Source organism: Myotis daubentonii, chromosome 3 (genome assembly GCF_963259705.1).
Source record: "Myotis daubentonii chromosome 3, mMyoDau2.1, whole genome shotgun sequence".
NCBI lineage: Eukaryota > Metazoa > Chordata > Mammalia > Chiroptera > Vespertilionidae > Myotis > Myotis daubentonii.
In genome coordinates this window covers 192,496,503-192,517,477 of record NC_081842.1, presented here as the reverse complement: position 1 = coordinate 192,517,477, position 20,975 = coordinate 192,496,503, and the positions used below count along the sequence as shown (strand labels likewise).

The window sequence follows — 20,975 nt, the reverse complement described above, 5'->3', positions numbered from 1 at the left end:
TGCTGATTGTAGGAAATAGTTATCTTTATAGAAGTTGGCAAGGTGTGATCATTTTTCAAAACTCCTGGAATAGTATAATTAGTATTGGTGCTCTTCGTTGTATGTAAATTTTATTTTATTAAGAAGTAGATTAATGTCACAGTCATGGGATGGTACAAGAGCAGATCATAAGCCTTCTGGTGTGATGCAATGAGGATCCAACATTACTTCTGAATTCCTTCAAAAAATGCATATCCTTGAATCTAACCATGAGAAAACATTACACATACAGTCAACCCTCGATTTTGTGGCCCTCAGTTAGACGGACAAAATTTTCTGTTTGTCATTTGAAAATTAATATCCTGTCCATTTTAAAATGCTTTTAACCAAGTTTTGCTTATAATTAACATGTGGGTTTTATTTATTTATCTATAAATATAGTTTTCTTGATGTCAGAGAGGGAAAGAGAGAGCTAGAAACATCAGTGATGAGAGAGAATCATTGAATCAGCTGCCTCTTGCACACCCCACACCGTGGGTAGAGCCCGAAACCCAGTCATATGCCCTGAGTAGGAATTGAACCATGATCTCCTGGTTTATAGGACAATGCTTAACCACTGAGCCATGCCAGCGGGGCAAGTCTACATATTTAAATCCAAAAGTCATTGCTCGTAAACAATATTCAGGGAATGATTAGCACGTTATCGCACCTCATTACACATGACAATTGGTTCTATTGTTGCGTGGGGTGACCTCTGCTACAGTTTTAACATGTGCTGGCCGATTTTGCCACGTGCACTAAGCCACACAGCAGCTGTGTGCGTTTGTTCACTCGAGGTGACTGGTGACTGCATGCATTTACTAGACCTATGTAGTATAAACTTAAATTTGCTGTAATTCACATAGAAAACTTTTCAGTGAAATTAAACTTTTCATTCCTACTTAATTTTACACAAACGTGTCTACATAAGTAAACTCGGGTAAACTAACTAATTTGTCAATTTTTAGAATACACATTCAGAAAACCGACTTTCGGCTTTAACAGACTCTCCCTTGCCTGAATTAGTCCATTATATCAAGACTTTACTGTACTCAAATTGAGGTTTCTACAAAAGAGTTAGAAAATATTCCACACAAAAACTAGCCTGTACTCAAAAAAAGTTATGGTTATGAAAAAAAGTTCCAGATTAAAGAAAACCAAAGAGAACAACTAAAGGCAACATGTGAACCTACATTGGATTCTGGGTGGGGAGAAAAACAATGTTTTTAAAACTTTGTTTTGCTATAAAAGATATCAGTGTTATGGCTTAAATAAGGGTTGTGGATTATAAATAGTATTTATTGTTAACTGCCTGGTTTTTATAATTATACTGTGATTATGAGAGTGTTCTTTTAAGGAAATACATAATAAATTTTTGAGGATGAGTGACATCAAATCCATCAACCTGCAAATGCTGCAGAAAAAAAAATATATATCTACAGAGAATGAATGATGAAATAAATGTGGTAAAGTGTTGACATCATTGGTGAGAGCAAAGAGGAGGTTATCAACTCTGCTTTTGTGGAGCAAATGCAGAAGCGGAGCTTCAAGGGTAGTATAATAGATGGAGCCTATTGATGAGTACGGTGCGGCAGCTCAAGGAGTTTGATGAAAAAAGCTTTGTCTCAATTACCAAGGGGGGGCCTCGAGCTACCTGAGGATGAAGAGAAGACAATGGAAGAGAGCAAGGCCAAGTGTGAGAATATGCAAACTCATGAAAGAAATCTTGGATAAGAAGGTTGAGAAGGTGACAATCTCCAATCGGTTTATGTCTTTATCCTGCTGCATGTGACTAGCACCTACCTACAGCTGGACAGACAACATGGAGCAGCATATCATGAAAGCCCGGACACTTTGAGATTACTGTACAATGGGGTACATGATGGCCCAAAAGGACCTGTGCTACTGTTTGAAACTGCGCTGCTCTCTTCTGGCATCTCATGTGAGAATCCCTAGACCCACTCCAACTGCATTACTGCATGATCAAGCTAGGCCTAGGCATTGATGAAATTGACGTGACAGCAGAAGAACCCAATGCTGCTGTTCCTGATGAGATGATCTTCATCATCCCGTTAAGGGTGATGAAGATGCCTCTTACCTGAAAGAAGTCGATAAGGACTTCCTACCTGCAGAACTTGCTCTCCCAGCAGCCCTGAGTGTGTCCCCAGCCCACCTGGTTTCCTCTGCTGATGTCTAGTGGTTTTTTTTCTCTTCTGTCTTTCTGCCTAAGGCAGAATACAAGAGTCTCAAGCCTTGCCTTCTCTTCCCACATTTGACATCAGGTTTGGATGTTGTTTATTTGGTGGGAGGAGAAGTTGTTTATTTGATTTTGAAATTAAAATATGCAAAAGAAAGAAGATGGCAGTTTTATACAAAAAGTAATATAAATAATTATTAGAATGGTGTAATGAGTGATTGGCTAATAAGAAGTAAAGAGAATACTAAAGAAGATTGAAATAGCAGATAAAAGGAGCAGCCCACTAACCCTAAGGCTAAGATGAGCACCCAAGGAAGAATTCCCCATTCCCCCATCACCACCCCAGACTGAGATCCAGACTTTGTTGAAAAAGGCTTTGCTGTGGCTCACTGAATGGCTGAGCAATTGCTGAAGTGCTTCTCCAAGGAACATGCTGGAAATCTGCCTTCTAGAGTACTTGATAATACTGTTCATGGAAGATGCCTCCCTGTTACAAAAATCACTCACGTCAGAGCTCACTTGTACTTCAGAACCTGGCTTAGCAGGAACTGGGTGCTACAGGAGTCTGCTGAGTAAGCACACTGGAACAAGAAGCAAAAGTTTCTCCATTGTTCTCTACTGATTAAAAAATTAGCATGCCAGCTGACAAAGGAAAATTTTTTTAAAAATATATTTTATTGATTTTTTACAGAGAGGAAGGGAGAGAGATAGAGAGTTAGAAACATCGATGAGAGAGAAACATCGATCAGCTGCCCCCTGCACATCTCCTACTGGGGATGTGCCCGCAACCAAGATACATGCCCTTGACCGGAATCGAACCTGGGACCTTTCAGTCCACAGGCTGACGCTCTATCCACTGAGCCAAACCGGTTTCGGCGACAAAGGAAAATTTTTAAAGTGCACAGAAACATTTACACAGAGCAGACAGAATGGATGGCTTTGGAATTAAGAGACAATAAATTGATAACTACCACAGGGTTCTATCGTTGTTCATACTAACCAGCAATATTCCCTTTCAAAACAAAGCCCCCAAGGACAAATCTTTTGGAAATAGAATCCAGATTGAGCTGCAGAGTCCATCTGGTGTGGCTCATCCACCTATGAACTAGCAGGTCACAGTTTGATTCCTGGTCTGATTACTTGCCCTGATGCAGGCTTGAACCCAGTAGGGGACATGCAGAAGACAGGGGATCAATTATTTCTCTCATCGTTGATGTTTCTCTTTCCTTCTCTGAAATCAATAAAAAAAAATATTTTTTTTTTTTTATAAAGAACAAATAGAGAAGAAAGACAAGGTTCAGATAAAAGGGGGAAAGTGGGGCAGGGGAACAGCCAGGACATGAAAGAAAGTGAACCATCATTTCTTTTTTGACCCTCTATGAAAATAACAGGAGAGCTCTAAAGTATGATGTTTTTAAAAAAAGCTATCTTGACCCACATTCCCAAAAATGATCACATACAAATGAACAAATTAAGGAGAAACAAATAGATTGAAAGTTAGAATTGAGAAAAAATGATACAGAAGTTGTGGTGGGAAAGGCTCCAATCCTATGTAATAAAAGGCTAATATGCAAATCAATGGAACTGCAGAACGACCGGTTGATATGACGCGTACTGACCACCAGGGGGCAGACACTCAACTCAGGAGCTGCCCCTGGTGGTCAGTGCACTCACACAGGGAGCACTGCTCAGCCAGAAGCCCTGAGCTGGGCTCACCACCCCCCACAGCAGAGCTAAGGATATCCAACTGATGGCTTAGGCCAGTGGTTGGCAAACTGCAGCTCGCGAGCCACATGCAGCTCTTTGTCCCCTTTAGTGTGGCTCTTCCACAAAATACCGACATCTGCGCATGGGCCACGAAGTTTCAGTCACACTGTACACACGTGCCCGCACGTGGTATTTTGTGGAAGAGCCGCACTCAAGGGGCCAAAGAGCTGCATGTGGCTCACGAGCCGCAGTTTGCTTACCACTGGCTTAGGCCCACTCCCGAGGGCTCCCAGACTGCAAGAGGGCACTGGCTAGGCTGAGGGACCCCCCCCCCCAAGTGCATGAATTTTGTGTACCGGGCCTCTAGTATATGTATAATAGGATCCTTACCCTCCACTCCACAAAAAATAACTCAAACAAAGGAATGGTTTAAATAATAAAAAGTGTAATTCAGGAATAATTTATATTACAATAAGATTTGTAGCTACAAATTGAAAGGATAACCAGAACAGCCAACATCTAGATAGTGATAAAATACTAGACTCAAACAATAAAAAAAAGTCCTTTGGTCATCCAGGCATAAAGACCAAGTGACTCATAAAAGAAAGAAAATCAGACACTTTGACAACAAACCTTTATAACAAATCAGCGTAGTAACAGTTGCAGTATGCAATAAAAGAAAACGTGAGCCAAGGGTTTTATGTCAAACTTCCCTTCAGTTATAAAGGTTAAGTATCAATGTATAGAAATTCAGAATACTGTTCCTAAGGCTTTTCCTGAGGAAAGTACTAGACAACAAGCTTCAGACAACCAAACTGACCAGAAAGACAGCAAGCAAGCAACAAAAGGAATGGTGGTAAATATTAAGTATATGCTTAATTGTAGAACTAAGACTAAGTGAGAGTTAAAATAAAGTATTGGCATGTAATAGCTATAGCTCTGTCAGTCTATTTACAGCATAACTATTTTAATGAGAGAATGGGGAAAACGTACAAGAAATTAACATTTTAATCATACTGGTGGTATAATATTGATATTGTTTTTCTCAGACTATTGTAATATGGAATAAAGCTATTGAATATGATATTCTATACCTGTATCCTTGAAAGTCAGGATTCTTGGTGTAGAAGAAAGGAAATACAGATATAAGAAATGTTCAGTAAAACCCCAAGGTACTCAATTTGAATTAGAAATATCAATAAGAAGTATTTTATCTTTGAAAATGTGTCCTATACACACACACCTGCCCCACTGAAAAGATCTAAAAACAATGATCAATCCCACAGCAATGAGCATTCCTAATGCCCAGATTGTGGTCTTGAAATACCATTACTGGAAAGAGCATGTATTGTAAGATAGGCTTGGGATTTTTTGTCATACTAAGTAGCAAAGAAGAAAAGACTACTAGAATTGTAGCAAAAGGATTCAGAAGCCAAATTAGAGGTTCCCACTGGCCAAACATGGGATAGTTCATGTATCAATTAAGGTTAATAACTGCAAGGGTTTAGTCACAACTGTAATTAAATCTGTGAGTTCACAGTAATATTTCATCTTAGAAACTAGCATGCATTTTATCTTTTCCATATGAATCATACCAGTGAGTCACCAAATAGAGTAAGTTCCTTTTAATGGAAGTATAATAGCTAATAAGGAAGGAGTGAAAAAATTAGAAGGTCATTGTTTTGCAGCTTGTAGTGAGTTAATAGTTTTAGGCTATAGGCAATCAATGCGTGCCACCATCTCACAAAGAAGCACAACCAGATGTATGTGTCTCCTAAAAGAAAAACACAACATCAGTAAGAAGTTGCCTTTCCAAAATAAAGAGGCAGGGAGGAGATTCTGTAACCTCTAGAACCAATTACCAATTTATAGAAAATACAGAGGGCCCTAACCGGTTTGGCTCAGCGGATAGAGCATCACCCTGCGGACTGAAGGGTCCCAGGTTCGATTCTGGTCAAGGGCATGTACCTTGGTTGCGGGCACATCCCCAGTTGGGTGTGCAGGAGGCAGCTGATCGATGTTTCTCTCTCATCGATGTTTCTGACTCTATCCCTCTCCCCTCCTCTCTGTAAAAAATCAATAAAATATATTTTAAAAAAAGAAAAGAAAATACAGAGGTATAAGATTTTTTAAAGTAATCTGTAGATGAAGAGAGTTTGAAGTTTTTTGTAGACAAACTATAGTTTTGAGGGATACACAAAAGCAAAGAGGCGATTGCTGTAAATCAGGAAAGAAGGATTTTCTTTTTTTTGTTTTTGTTTTTGAATGAGGCTTATAAAATGTTTATAAGAATTTGGCCTATTTGTTTTATGCAGTTATTTTACATTTTTAAAAATCAGTGAAAAGAGAGCAAAGCTATCACATAAATAGGGGCAGTATTTCTGAAAATTCTAGAAAGAATGTGACTAAAAATGCAGGTATCTGACTGGGCAAAGGTAATGGTCACCTTAACGAGAAAGGTGTCTTAAGACTGGCAGACAGCCGAAACCGGTTTGGCTCAGTGGATAGAGCGTCGGCCTGCGGACTGAAAGGTCCCAGGTTCGATTCCGGTCAAGGGCATGTACCTGGGTTGCGGGCATATCCCCAGTAGGAGATGTGCAGGAGGCAGCTGATCGATGTTTCTCTCTCATCGATGTTTCTAACTCTCTATCTCTCTCCCTTCCTCTCTGTAAAAAAATCAATAAAATATATTTAAAAAAAAAAAAAAAAAGACTGGCAGACAAAGCAGGCAACTCCATAGAATTTATTACAGGGTCATTTACATAATGAAAGATTGGGTTGAAGACCTAGGAACTCTGCAGATTATTCTCCTCTATGGTATACTTTTTTTAAAAAAAAATTTTTTTTAATATATTTTATTGATTTTTTTTTTTTTTTACAGAGAGGAAGGGAGAGGGATAGAGAGTTAGAAACATCAATGAGAGAGAAACATCGATCAGCTGCCTCCTGCCCACCCCCTACTGGGGATGTGCCCGCAACCAAGGTACATGTCCTTGACCGCAATGGAACCTGGGACCCTTAGTCCACAGGCCTACGCTCTATCCACTGAGCCAAACCGGTTAGAGCTGGTATACTTTTTTGATAGTGTAACTTGGGTACTAATAATTGATAAGACAAAGGGACAAAAATGCAGTAGCGCCTGGGGCTGTACTTCCTGGTGGTCTTGTGATAGAGTATTGTTTATCATTGCTACTATCAGTAGTTTAATATTTATCTCAGTTGTCATGCCATTTTGGCTATTAACTAACAAAAGTATTTATAGCTTCATTTTAAGGAACACAGATAATTGGAAGGCTTTGATATGCTTGCTAAGAACAGTGAGCTTAAATATCACATGCTCTCACTCATTTCTGGAATATAAACAACATCATAAACTGATGAACAAAAATAGATACAGAGACTAAAAAGCATCGAACATACTGTCAAACTTCAGCAGGAAGGCATGTGGGGGGGTGGTAAGAGATCAACCAAAGGGCTTGTATGCATGCATATAAGCATAACTAATGGACACAGACACTAGAGGGATGAGGGCATGTGCCAGGGAGTGGGAGAGTGGGAGGTGGTCAATGAGGGAAAAAGGAGACATATGTACAACTATTTGTAATACTTTAAACAATAAAAAAAAAAGATTCAAAAAAGAACAATTAGGTTGGTCAAAGCATGAAACTTAAAAAATCGAATGAAATTGAGACACAGAGATGGAGTTGGTGTTTTTCACACCTACATCTATAAAACTAGGCCTATTAAAACATGATATTCTAAAAAAAATCATATTCTGTCACTGATTTATCCACTTATATAGTGAGTTGGTGTTTGTATCTGCTTATTCCGTAGTAATGATTCTCACCTTGACAGGTCGAAAATACATACCTGCTAGGGCCCTACTCCTAGAGATTTTTATTCAGGAGCTCTGTAGTGGAGGGTGGGCATCTTTCTATTCGTTTAATTATCCATGGTCAATTGTGCCGAAAAGACATTTCTTATTCTATTACCAGATTTTAAAGTTTAGGCTTGGACACCAGTGTCATTCTCAAGTCCAGTCTATTGCTCTTTAACACTTCTCCATCCTTTTCCTCATCTTCCTTTACTTCTGTTGCCTTCATTACTCTCCTGGACTATGAAATCAGTCTTCTAATGGTCTCCTAGTTGATGTTTAAACCCCTCAAATACATCCTTCAAGCTGCTACCAGACCATGTAAACTAATGATTGGATCATGGTTAACTCTGTTTATGAAAGAGGGGTCATTACCTATAGAAATAAAAGTCAGTCTCTGAGAAATACTCCACAATCTGGCTCTTGCCTACTTTGCCAAACATCTCTTTCCTCACAAAAGGGTCCCCTCTTTCCCTAGCACTAATCATGTTGAACTATTTGCAGGTTGCTGAATATTCTATTCTTTTTCATGCTTTCCTGTCTTAGCTTTCACTGAGCATTCTGTTCTTTAGAATCGCTCATGGAAATCATCTTTAAGGACTCTTAGTCATCTCCCAATGAAAACTTTTCTAAGAGCACTTCTCTTTCACGTGAAATTGGCTATTCTTAGTATTCCTTCTTTAATATGGATATTTTCATATCCCCTATAACCTTTTATTGTACCTATTTATCTTCAAGTTTATCTTTAGAGTGAAACTAACCCTTGTGGGGACAAGGACTCTTTTTAATAGGCTTAATTACCTTTGTATTACTATTGCAGTCCCTGGCACATGGTTTGCTTCTGTCCTAAAGCAATCTTAGACACTGACAGATTGTCCTTAAATCTGAGAAAAGTGATTCACATTCTTATTCATTCAGCTTTCTGTGGAAAGAAAACTTGAACATTTAGTCTGTTTTGTTTTGTTTTTTACTCCTCTTTTTAAAGGAAATGAAACCCAAAAGAGCCTAAGATTAATATAAGACCTATCTATTTTGTATTTCAACATCATTTATCTGTTAGTTATTTCTGAATACAGCATTAAGTAAATGCTGCTGATATTATTTGATAGGTTTCATGGTGGTACTACTTTGCAAAAGGTGCCAAAATGATTAGCTTTCTGTATCAACCATTAATATCCCTTTTTTCCTAGCCTTCTTTGAATCCAGAAGCTGGCAAACAGAATCAGCCATGCAGACCTATTGGGACCCCTTCTGGAGTGTGGGGTAGGTAGATTTTGCCATTTTAAAGGCACAACTTTAAATTTTTCATATCAGGGAGAGGAGCAAAAATTCTTTATCTCTCATTTTGTTTCTTTATCTTGTTTCTCATCTCATCTATTTGCACATAGTAACTAACACCTATTAACTCCTACTCTGCCCCCCAAAATATCATTGAAATGTAATGAGTTAGAATACAGATTGTTGAGAACTTAAAGGGCCCTGAACTTAAAGCATTTTTTTTTCTATTTTTGAAAGCAGATTTTAAGCAAAGGGAGAATAATATATAAAGCTTATAAGAAGTAATTTTTAATTAACATTGCTAATTTGCTTATTACAATTAAATTGAGTTATATGTGTTATCGGTGTGTCCTAAATATTTGGTAGGCATATATAACAATGTATTCTAAGCATTCTTCCACATTACTGAATGGTCTTCTAAAGTGTTATTTGAAAGGCTATATAATACCACATCCTATAGACCATTTTATTCAAGTTCCAGTTGCTGAGTTTTTTGTTTTGTCTTGGCAATTACAAAGGATGCTTATTATATAGGGAAAGGAGAAAATACATAAATACATACATATATATATGGGAATAACTAGCCTTATAAAAAATTAACAGACAAATCAGTGTATTTCAAACCAAACATGATGTGGCATTAGGGTATTTGGCATTTACAAACTGTACTCTCCTAGTCCCTACATTAGACATGTTCAGTAGTCAGGCATCATATTGGGAAGGCCTTATCTAAATACTGGGTTTGGACCTTGAGTTTTAGGATTAAGGATGGTTGCTGTAACATTTCCCCTTTGTCGATGGTATATGGCAGCTTCCCCAGTTTCCTGATCTCCATTCCCATGCTGACAGGAGCTGCCACCCTTGGATATATTCTTGTTTGCTCTGTGCCTGAGTGATACACCATATACTAGAAATGTTATGCCCCTGAAAGACTACTAACATCTTTGGGCTTTCTGGGTGATTTATCACTTTAGAATCAGGTGCTTAATATACTGTCTTTTTTTCTACAATTCCTAAGTAGTATTGCTTTTGAGGGTATCTGTTAAGTACACATCAGGAATGTTTGTCCCTCAGTCTCAGTCGTCAATTCTTTGTTGATTGTGAGATCTTCATATAAACTGTGCTTCCTGTTAACTAATATCTTTACATTCTTTTGTTTCTCTACTATTTTATTTCACAGAAAACCCACCTGGTGCCAAACAAACCTCCAAAATGCTAGTTATCAAAAAAGTTTCCAAAGAAGATCCTGCTGCTGCCTTCTCTGCTGCATTCACCTCACCAGGATCTCACTATGCAAATGGGAACAAATCATCCAACATGGTTCCAAGTGTCTATAAGAACCTGGTTCCTAAGCCTGCACCACCTCCTTCCAAGGTATGATTTGGAATCCATGTAAGAACTTTACAGAGCAGAAGTTTGGGGATAAATCGGGGGGGTGGGGGAGGAAATAGTAAATTTATATTTTTCTGTTGAATCATTCACCAAATATTCAGAACTTGTTATATATGTATGTTTTTGTATTCTGTCTCCAAACTCTACTGCTGATGACTGGATTTTAGTAGGCCTCTCATTCTTTAGCTTCATCTCATAAACCTTTTTTTGTTTTTTTTAAGTCAGTGATTTTTTTTAATCTTTATTAATTGCAGAGAGGAAGGGAGAGGGAGAGAGAGATAGAAACATCAATGATGAGAGAGAATCATTGATCAGCTGCCTCCTGCACGCCCCACACTGGGGTTTAAGCCGATTACCCAGGCATGTGCCCTGACCGGGAATCAAACTATGACCTTCTGGTTCATAGATCAACACTCAACCACTGAGCCACACTGGCCAGGCAAACCTGCTTTTTCTGATTTGCTCTTTCCATTAATACACTAACATACATCTGATCATTTAGCTGAGTATCTCGACTGCTGCTTTCCTCTTCCTCTTGATTCATTCCCCTATACCAAAAAAATTATAAAGTCCCTGTCAGTTACTACTTTTCTAATGTCCTATGCCCTTGTCATCTCATCTTTATTATTGTATATACATCTATTTCCTCATTTTTCTGTTCATCTTCCACAGAACTGCCAGAATGATCATCCTTGAATATGTCATGTCCTTTTCCTAAATCCCTTCAGTGGTCCCAAACCATCTATAAAGTAGGGGCTGGTAAACTTTTCTGTAGAGGATCATATAATGAATAGTTTAGGCTTTGCTGGTCACGTATGATAGATATATGGACTTTATTTAACCCATGGGTCATAGCTTGCCAACCCTATCAAAGATATCTGGGTAGGTGAATTTAAGATAGCAATGAGGGTTGTCAGCACTTGTCAATTGTTGATGAGAGATTGAGGAAAATAACTGAAAGAACATTTTTAACCTTAGCAGTTTGAAAGTTTTTGGTAATCTTTGAGTTGAGGTTTTAGGAAAGTAGCATAGGTCTGAAAGAACAATTCAGGAGATTCTGGAATTATGTAGGTTGAAGTGGAGATAGTGGCACATTTAAGACTTGACAGTAAAAAGAAATAGAATATAAGTGTAGGTGAAGTTAAGTGATAGGATGAAGAAAATCTTTAGGAAGAAGCCTGTGAAGACACCTGGAAATGTACTTGGAAGAGGTCATTAAAGGATTATGGTCCAACAAGAAATAACAAGAATAAAACTTACAAGTGGAATTATTTTTTAAAAGGTTTTAAGATACTTGTTCCTCTGATGTGGAATGAAAAGAGTGTGAATTCAAGTCAAGAGAGGAACTACTATTAAGAAATAATAGCATAGAAATTAATAGAAGGGCTTTGGAGTAGATTTTACTTCATGCCTTCTTTGTGATATGACCTTGGACAAGTTTCTTAGTTCTAAGTTTCCATTTCATCATCTATAAAGCGGAGGTAATGATACCAGGGACCCCACTGGTGCACGAATTCATGAACTGGACCTCTAGTTTAAAATAAAGTAACATTTATGGAAACTCTTCATAAACTCTTAAGGAAAGGGACATAAGGTGCTGCCATGTTGACAGTAATAGCTAGCATTTATTAGTACTTACTCTATGCTAATTTTAAGTACTTTACAAAATTTTCTCATTATTCCCAAAAAAATCCTTAAAAAACTGGTATCATTTCTTGTAGGAGTGCTTATCACACTTTAATGCACAAACGAATACTCTAAGGATCTGTTTAAAATGCAGATAAAGGATGAATGGGGTAGGGTTTGAGCTTCCATATTTCTACAAGTTCCCAGGTGATGACAATGAGAGGGAAACAGAGTTCTGAGTAGCAAAGTCTTTTAGCCTATATTTTTGCTTTATAGGACACAATTGGTACTTATGATTTAATATATACCACCAGGATAGAAGCTCCATGAGGTTTGTAGAGATTCCACTGATCTTGTCCATCACTGTAAACTCTAAGGTCTGGCAGTATTTTACTCAGAGCAAGAATTCAAGCATTTACTGAATAAATTCAAATTTGGCTTCTTGGCTCTGGCCAGAGTACCAGAGGAAACTCACAGGGCTAACATCACAAGCCCTGTTGTGTAGGACTAAATTGAAGATAGATTGAAAATAGAAAAACTGATGTAAAGGCTGCTGCTGTTGTCCTTGTAAAAGGCAATGAAGCTTGAACAGAGAATGTAAAAGTAGGCAAAGAAAGGAGGTGGTGACGGCACATAATGGGAAGCAGATTAAACAGGAAAAAAACAGAGAACACTTAAGTATTCTTCCCTGAGAAACTGGAATAACTATGGAACTATTTTACTGGAGTTAGTTAAGTGAGAAAGATGGGTTTCAGGAAAAGTTGGAAAGAGTGGTTCTGGGTACCTTGAATATAAGATGTTAGAGGAAGGAAGAGGTGAAATGACTAGTAGGCAGAAGGGGATTTATCTATTCATTTTTCTCTAGATATTCAACAAACCATTAGAGAGAACGAGATTGAAGATACAAGGGAGAAATAATTGACAAATTCTCAAAGGAAAAAGAACAAACACATGCAGAATGGTAGAAAGGATGAAGCTATCAAAGGAACTTGAGGTGCAAAGGAAGTAATTAGGGAAAGTTTGGATTTAGTGATTTCTATTTTTCAGTCCAGTAGAAAGCACAAAATCATTTGACTTGGAGAATTGGGCTTGATTTGTAGTTTGGAGGAAAAGACAGCACATTTTTTAAAAGAAAACAGTGGTCAGTATGTGGTTAACTTTAGAGTATTTCCATATATAATTCCTCTAATAAAAAGATGTGGGGCATAATTGTTTTCTCCGGTGAGCAGCACAGTGTTTGAGTAATGGAAGATGAAGATCAAGTTGGGCGGAGATATAGGTATCCTTTTGCATATAACGCTGCCTGTTAAACCTTCCGTACTACTATGACTGAAACCTTCCATGTTTCTATGCTCTGTGTATATTTAGCCTGTCATAAGCAGCCGTCTTTAGATTTTTCAGCAAGAAAAACAATCTTTTCTCTGACTTTTATCTGCTTGCATTATCTTTTGGAGTCATTGTGAAAAAAGTTACCACATACTACTTGAGTAACCTTGAACGAATTGTATAACTTTCTTAACCTCAGTGTCATTCTCTGTAAAAAGTGAACATCATAATTATGCCTGATTGAATTAAGAATTAAATAAAACAGCATGATGAGCATCTGATACATGGTAGATAATAAGTTAGTTCCTTTCCTAAAGTCTATAGTATCCTCTTTAATACCAAGAAAGAATTCTTTTTACTCAGACCCTTTCTTTGTTGTGAATGTCTCTCGGTTTTCATTGTTTCTTTCTGGAGAAAGGTTGTTTTCACTTGTTTCAGTCTCACTCCATCAGCATGCTTTGTCTTCCCTATTCTCTTCAGATAGTATAATTGACTCTGTATTCCAGCTATGCTGTCATAGTTGGGGCCAGGGCCAGAGTGACAGAATATGCCCAGGCCCCACAAGGCTGGGCAAAAGGAGGGCCTCTGGACTAAGCAGGAATGTCCAGCCATTTACATTGCCCACCCTGGACTGGAACTAGCCATTGAAGTTTCTGGAAAACAGTATTTTTCTGGTATGCTTTTTTTTAGGGTATCAGGATTACATTTAGGTTAACACACCATAAAAGAATACATTTTGATGTCACATAATTTTGGAAAATGTTGTATATTATATCTGCTTCTCAAATTCACATGTACAGTTAGATGCTTTGAGAAATAGCACAGTAAAGAAACCTATTGAACTCTATTCACTCCAGCATGTTCCAGGCTTGTTGAACTAGAGTTTTTTGTTGTTGTTGTTGTTGTTTTTGTTGTTGTTGCTTTGAAAAATACTTATTAATATCCATGGATCTTTTGGTTCCCATCTGCCTTTTTATTTCAAGTGCCTAAGAGGTTGCATTCTTCCCAAACATGTTGAAACGGGTTTGCTCTGGAAAATAATGTTCCCATGTAACATTTCACTCTTTGCCTTGTGATCTTACAGGTTGAGCTGTCTGCATGCTTGTTCTAATTTGTTCTTTCTTCCCATGTAGCCCAGTGCATGGAAAGCTAACAGAATGGAACACAAATCAGGATCCCTTTCCTCTAGCCGGGAGTCTGCTTTTACCAGTCCAATCTCTGTTACCAAACCAGTAGTACTGGCTGGTGGTGCAGTTTTAAGCTCTCCCAAAGAGGTGAGTGAAGATAAAGCAGAGGCCTTTGTTAAAGTTGCCATTTCCCATTTACTTTACTGACGTACTCAGTGTGACATATACAGCTCTAACTCGATTTCCTTTGTATCTCTGCTTAGCTCAAAGTTGTTTGTTTACTAGTGATTCCTGTTAGCGTTGCAAAGATGGGCAGTAGCTGAGTGGGGTAGTTGTTTTGGAATAGACAAGGTTCAGCCTGTGTTAAAACTGACATTATGCTGGTGTCTGTAGAAAAATCAAAGAGGTGCTATGTAAGCCATCTAATCTTTTTTTTTTTTTTAAATATTTTATTGATTTTTTACAGAGAAGAAGGGAGAGGGATAGAAAGTCAGAAACATCGATGAGAGAGATCGATCAGCTGCCTCCTGCACACCCCCCACTGGGCACGTGCCCGCAACCAACGTACATGCCCTTGACCGGAATCGAACCTGGGACCCTTGAGTCCGCAGGCCGACGCTCTATCCACTGAGCCAAACCGGTTCAGCAAGCCATCTAATCTTATTTAATTTTTTAAATTTTTTCATTGATTTTAGAGGAAGGGAGAGAGAAACATCAATGATGAGAATTAGTGATGGGCTGCCTCCTGTATGCCCCCTACTAGAGATCGAGCCAGCAACCCGGGCATGTGCCCTGACCAGGAATCAACTATGACCTCTTGGTTCATGGGTCCACACTCAACCACTGAGCCACGCTGGCTGGGCAAGCCATCCAGTTTTAACTGTAAAAAACAGCAAAGCTAAAGTACGTTTAAATGAAAAGGATAGTTAGTTTGTTAGTTAGCTTATCTGTTTGTTTGTTTTGGGTGTCAAAGACAGAATGATAGCTAGGCTACCAGATTCTGGAAATCAATCCATGTAGAAGTGACCCGGAGAATCCCAGTAGTTGCTGTTTGCAATCTATTTGTGCAGAGTCCCTCCAGCACCACTCCTCCCATTGAGATCAGCTCCTCTCGACTGACCAAGTTGACCCGCCGAACCACCGACAGGAAAAGCGAGTTTCTGAAGACTCTGAAGGATGACCGGAACGGAGACTTCTCAGAGAGCAGAGACTGTGACAAGCTGGAGGATGTAAGAGCATAAGATTTCTTCTAGGCAGCACAGGTGTTTCCTTACGCTGTATGTGTGCTTTTTTTCTTCTTAGGAGAAAGATGTAACAAGTTTTTAAATGTATAGAAAAGTGTCTGTAGGACTAACAGCCTCTGGTAGAATGAGTTTAATTCTTTGTTCAACAGATTTCAAATTAGGGCTTATTTTAATGATAGTTGCCTTGGGACTCAGTATTCTTCAACTGAGCAGCACTGCTTTAGTCCTGAACCGGTCAAGCCTGGAAGAAGTTGGTAAATAATAGAAGCTTTTGTCAGTTAGGGCTGTATTGTATTGCAAAATAAGAACAATAGTATCTAGTAGCTTCTCCATTGTTGACATAACCTGTAGATGGTGGCCAGTTGGTATCCTTTGGAAATCTTAGCAAGTCCTCATTTTTTTTAAATATATTTCTATTGATTTCGGAGAGGAAGAGAGAGGGGGAGAGAGAGATAGAAACATCAGTGATGAGAGAGAATCATTGATCAGCTGCCTCCTGCACACCCCCTGCCTGGGATCGAGCCCGCAACCCGGGCATGTGCCCTTAACTGGAATCGAACTTAGGACACTTCAGTCCGCAGGCTGACTGCTCTATCCACTGAGCCAAACCAGGTAGGGCAAGTCCTCATTTTTTTTTTAAATATACTTTTATTGATTTTAGAGAGGAAGGGAGAGAGAGAGAAACATCAATGATGAGAGAGCATCATTGATAGGCTGCCTCATGCATGTCTCCTACTGGGGATCAAGCCCACAACCCAGGCATATGCCCTTGGCCAGAATTGAACCTGCGACCCTTTAGTCTGCAGGCCAACGCTCCATCCACTGAGCCAAACCGGCTAGGGCGCAAGTCCTCGTTTTTAAAAATATATATGTATATTTTTTATTGATTTCAGAGATGAAGGGAGAGGGAGAGACAGAAACATCTATGATGAGAGAGAATCATCGATCAGCTGCCTCCTGCATTCTCCTGAGCCTGAAACCCAGGCATGTGCCTGACCAGGAATCAAACTGTGACCTCCTGGTTCATAGGTCAGTGCTCAACCACTGAGCCACACCAGCCCGGTGCAAGTCCTCATTTTTTTATTTCTTTTTAAAGATCCTTAAGTTAATTTTAAAGAGGGAGAGAGAGGTGACAGTTGACAGCAAAACATCAATCAGCTGTCTCCTGCACGTTCCCCACAACCCAGGCATGTGCCCTGACCTGGAATTGAACTGGTAACCCTTTGGTGCATGAGACAGCTCCCAACCAACTGAGCCACAGTGGCCAGTGCTATTCCTCATTTTTAAATGGGGAAAACCTATGTGTTGAAGTTGTCTTCTGTCAAGCACTTCCCTGGGTTCTGACTCCTTCTTGTAGATCGCTTTTCTTGCCTGAAAGGATTGTTACACAAAGTGAGTTCTTTTCCTCACTGCAGTTGGAGGACAACAGCACACCTGAACCAAAGGAAAATGGAGAGGAAGGCTGTCATCAGAATGGTCTCCCTCTCCCTGTAGAGGAGGAAGGGGAGGTCCTCTCACACTCACTGGAAGCAGAGCACAGGTAAGTGAGGATTAGATCACAGAGGATGCTGTGTGTGTGGCTTGCAAGGAGCTGGACCATACTTAAGACATCTCGGGTTGAGTCCAGCATACAAATGGAAGTCCCATGAGCACCCTAACTTGTTCTCTGTATGCCCCAGATTGACCTGTTTCTCAATGGGTGTTCCTTAACAGAATCAACCAGCTTTTTGAAACTCCTAAGGCTTTTCTGTAGTTTCAGACTCAGTTTATGGCTCCAGTTGAAAAGAGGAGAGGGAGACCTGTTTCCTGGGACTGTTGTGCTCTCTCCTTGGACCCTCCTGGCCCAACTGAGCAGTTACTATAAGACTCCTTGAAGGGGCCTTGGGAGGCATGGGGCCCCAATTCTGGAGCTTGTTCTTTAAGTGAGACCCTTAAACGCAGAGCAGCCAACTGTCTGGGCAGCTGAATGGCACATGGGGCCTACCAAGCGATATAGTACCTTTCTGCAGGAGGCTCCCGTCCAGAGGAACTTTTGGGGTCATAATGTTAAGGAGAACATTAATGTCATGAAATTGAACAAGAACTTCATTACATGTGGAAATGTGCTAATTTGCTCACGAGACAAAAGTGAGATTTATTCCTCTGTTTTGTCTATGGGACAATGAGGGCCCTTGCAATTTGGCTCCTTTCATTATGCCGTCTTATTTTCTGTTTTTAGTATCTCTTCTCTGTAACTCTTATGATCTGGAAAGAGCAACTGTGGAAATCCCCTATATAATTACAAGCACCTAAATAACAATAATTAAAGCTTATTTCACTGGGGATAAAAGAACCTAAGTTTCTTGTCCAACATCGAAGTGGGTACCATTGCCCCTGGGGAGAAAAGTTTTCTGTGGAAAGTTGTGGGCTTCCCACTTATGCTTCAAGGTATGTTTTCTTTGCCTGACCTCCTTCCTCCAGGCTATTGAAAGCAATGGGATGGCAGGAGTATCCTGAAAACGATGAGAATTACCTCCCCCTCACAGAGGATGAGCTGAAAGAGTTCCATATGAAGACAGAGCAGGTATGTCATAACCTTTCCTGGAGACCAATTAACGAGTAGGGAAATTGAGATGTCAGGACAGTCGTAGCCCTTAAGGAGCCCAGCTTAGTGTGAGAGAAGGACCTTGAAAAAGAAAGTATGTTGCCATTATATATATATAAATAAAACCTAAGCGACTGTTCGATCCTTCACCAGTAGCTATGATGCGCAATAATCACCAGGTGAAAGACGCTCAACACAAGAGCTGCCAAACTGCAGTGACTTTGTAGCTTTGGTTCTTGGGTGACACACCCGGAACCAGAGCGGAGGGGAGCCAGATTCTGGGATGCGTCACCCGAGAACCACCCTCTCGTAATCTGGGACCCCTCAGGGGATGTCAGAGAGCCGGTTTCAGCCTGATCCCTGCAGACCAGGCCAAGGGACCCCCTCCCCCCCCCCCCCCCCCACTGGTGCACGAATCCGTGCACCGAGCCTCTAGTCAAAATATAAAAGAACATCTAAATCTGCCTATGCAATAGCGATCTGCAGTGTTGCATACAAAAACCAGGTCAGGGTTAGAAGGTTCCAGGAGGTAGTATGTGCTTTCATCCTGGAGGCTTTCACCCCTTATCAGAACCACAAGACTATATTCCAAAGTTGTGAAATAAGCCCTTGGTCCCTAGGGAAGCAGGCTCACCCTCTTGTGATGTTAGCCCTGTGGGTTTCCTCTGGTACTCTGGCCAAAGCCAAGAAGCCAAATTTGAATTTATTCAGTAAATGCTTGAATTCTTGCTCTGAGTAAAATACTGCCAGACCTTAGAGTTTACAGTGATGGACAAGATCAGTGGAATCTCTACAAACCTCATGGAGCTTCTATCCTGGTGGTATATATTAAATCATAAGTACCAATTGTGTCCTATAAAGCAAAAATACAGGCTAAAAGACTCTGCTACTCAGAACTCTGTTTCCCTCTCATTGTTATCACCTGGGAACTTGTAGAAATATGGAAACTCAAACCTACCCCATTCATCCTTTATCTGCATTTTAAACAGATCCTTGGATTATTCATTTGTGCATTGAAGTGTGCTAAGCACTCCTACAAGAAATCTTGCATCTCTTAGAAGGCCTCCCTCTACATTCTGCCTAGAATTGAATTGAGACCTGGCCTTTCCAGGTCCCAAGGGCCCTGTGTCAATATTGATGTTTTGTTTTGTTTTTTTCTTTGTTTCCCATGCTTACACAGCTGAGAAGAAATGGCTTTGGGAAGAATGGCTTCTTGCAAAGCCGCACTTCTAGCCTGTTCTCCCCTTGGAGAAGCACGTGCAAAGCAGAGTTTGAGGATTCAGACACAGAAACCAGTAGCAGTGAAACATCAGATGACGATGCCTGGAAGTAGGCACATAAATGTTCACAGTTAAATCTGACCCATAAACTCAGCTTGTGTGCTTATGGAGAATACAAAAAAACCTTTTCCTTTTCTTATGTTGTTGTTGAATATTTCATGCACAAGGGAAATAATCATATCCCAAAGAGAGAGCGATTGGCTTGTTTAGCTTTTGTTGTTTTTTCTTTCCTGTTATTTGCTTAGTAGAGAAAAGTTGTGTGGTGAGAAATATTTTTAAAATACACACACAGTATATATGGGGCGATGCACAAGTGGGAGCTGACAGTGCAGAGAGGAGGAGACACTGGTCTGCAGCAATAGCTTCCACCAGCCCTTGGGGCACTCACCCCTGTGCTCAAGCAATCATTGTCAATGACAAAGTGACTATTGAAGTTATAATTGTATTAAATTAATGCTAATAATTTGGATATTTTATTTTATTTTTGGCTGCTCGGGTAACGTTAGCCCTTAACCAAGCATATGTGGGGGGGGGGGGGGGGGGGGGTTTGTTTGTTTGTTTCTTTTTTTTTCTTTTTGGGTACAGCTGTAAAATATTTGGATATAGGAAATGTGTTATTCTTGCAGCCTTGATATTCAGGGTGGATTGTAAAATATAAATTTTTGTGAGATTTCAAAGATTAAGATTATTTTGATAACATTATTTACAGATTTAAAAGATGTGGTTATCACAAGTCTTGAGGGGGAAACTACTGCATAAAATAACTAACTTGGAATAAATATTTTGCATCAGTTTGGATTGTCTTGTGTAAGAAGTATATTTTCTTTAATATTAGATTGAGTGGTTTCTTTTTTAGGGGAACTACTACTGGCAGTCTGAGGAACATCTAAATTCACACACACCTGTTTCTCCTTTTAGCAGCTACTTTTTTGAAAACGTGTGCAATAAAATTACCAGTAATTAATCAGAAACCCAAGTTTATTTCCAGAAACTGTAATTCACTGCCCATGTATTTACCAGTGTATGTATATTAAGGAAGGTCTGTGCCTCAACTTTCCTGCCAAATAAGAACATGTGGGAAAGGGTTTCAGCCAATGCTGGCTGGGTGACCAGTGGAGGAGACAGATTTTTTCATTCAACAAATACTCCCCAGGTTCTTGTGTGTCCCAGGTACTGTGCAAGGCTCTGGGTGATACGAGGAGTGCCCGGACCAATAGAGAAGAGAAGACACAGTTATGTTAAAAATGAAAATTTAACCCTGGCCAGGTAGCTCAGTTGGTTAGAGCCGTGGTCGGCAAACTGCGGCTCGCGAGCCACATGCG

General features: G+C 39.7%; 1 protein-coding gene and 1 long non-coding RNA gene across 5 annotated transcripts in view; one reads left to right on the top strand and one right to left on the bottom strand.

Moving 5' to 3' along the window:
• Positions 1 to 20,451, top strand: part of GPBP1L1 (GC-rich promoter binding protein 1 like 1) — a 48,178-nt gene extending 27,727 nt beyond the window's left edge. For 3 of the 4 annotated variants that reach the window (XM_059690023.1, XM_059690024.1, XM_059690025.1), the window contains 7 exons: positions 8,987 to 9,059; positions 10,255 to 10,448; positions 14,552 to 14,692; positions 15,616 to 15,774; positions 17,205 to 17,329; positions 18,250 to 18,352; positions 19,554 to 20,451. In XM_059690023.1, coding sequence (XP_059546006.1) covers positions 8,987 to 9,059; positions 10,255 to 10,448; positions 14,552 to 14,692; positions 15,616 to 15,774; positions 17,205 to 17,329; positions 18,250 to 18,352; positions 19,554 to 19,706 — 948 coding nt within the window. In that variant the 3' untranslated portion in view covers positions 19,707 to 20,451. The remainder of the gene's footprint in view (positions 1 to 8,986; positions 9,060 to 10,254; positions 10,449 to 14,551; positions 14,693 to 15,615; positions 15,775 to 17,204; positions 17,330 to 18,249; positions 18,353 to 19,553) is intronic. The other variant, XM_059690026.1, reaches the window with a different exon arrangement.
• Positions 1 to 20,975, bottom strand: part of LOC132231247 (uncharacterized) — a 150,296-nt gene that overhangs the window by 36,561 nt on the left and 92,760 nt on the right. The gene's annotated exons all lie outside the window — the stretch shown is intronic.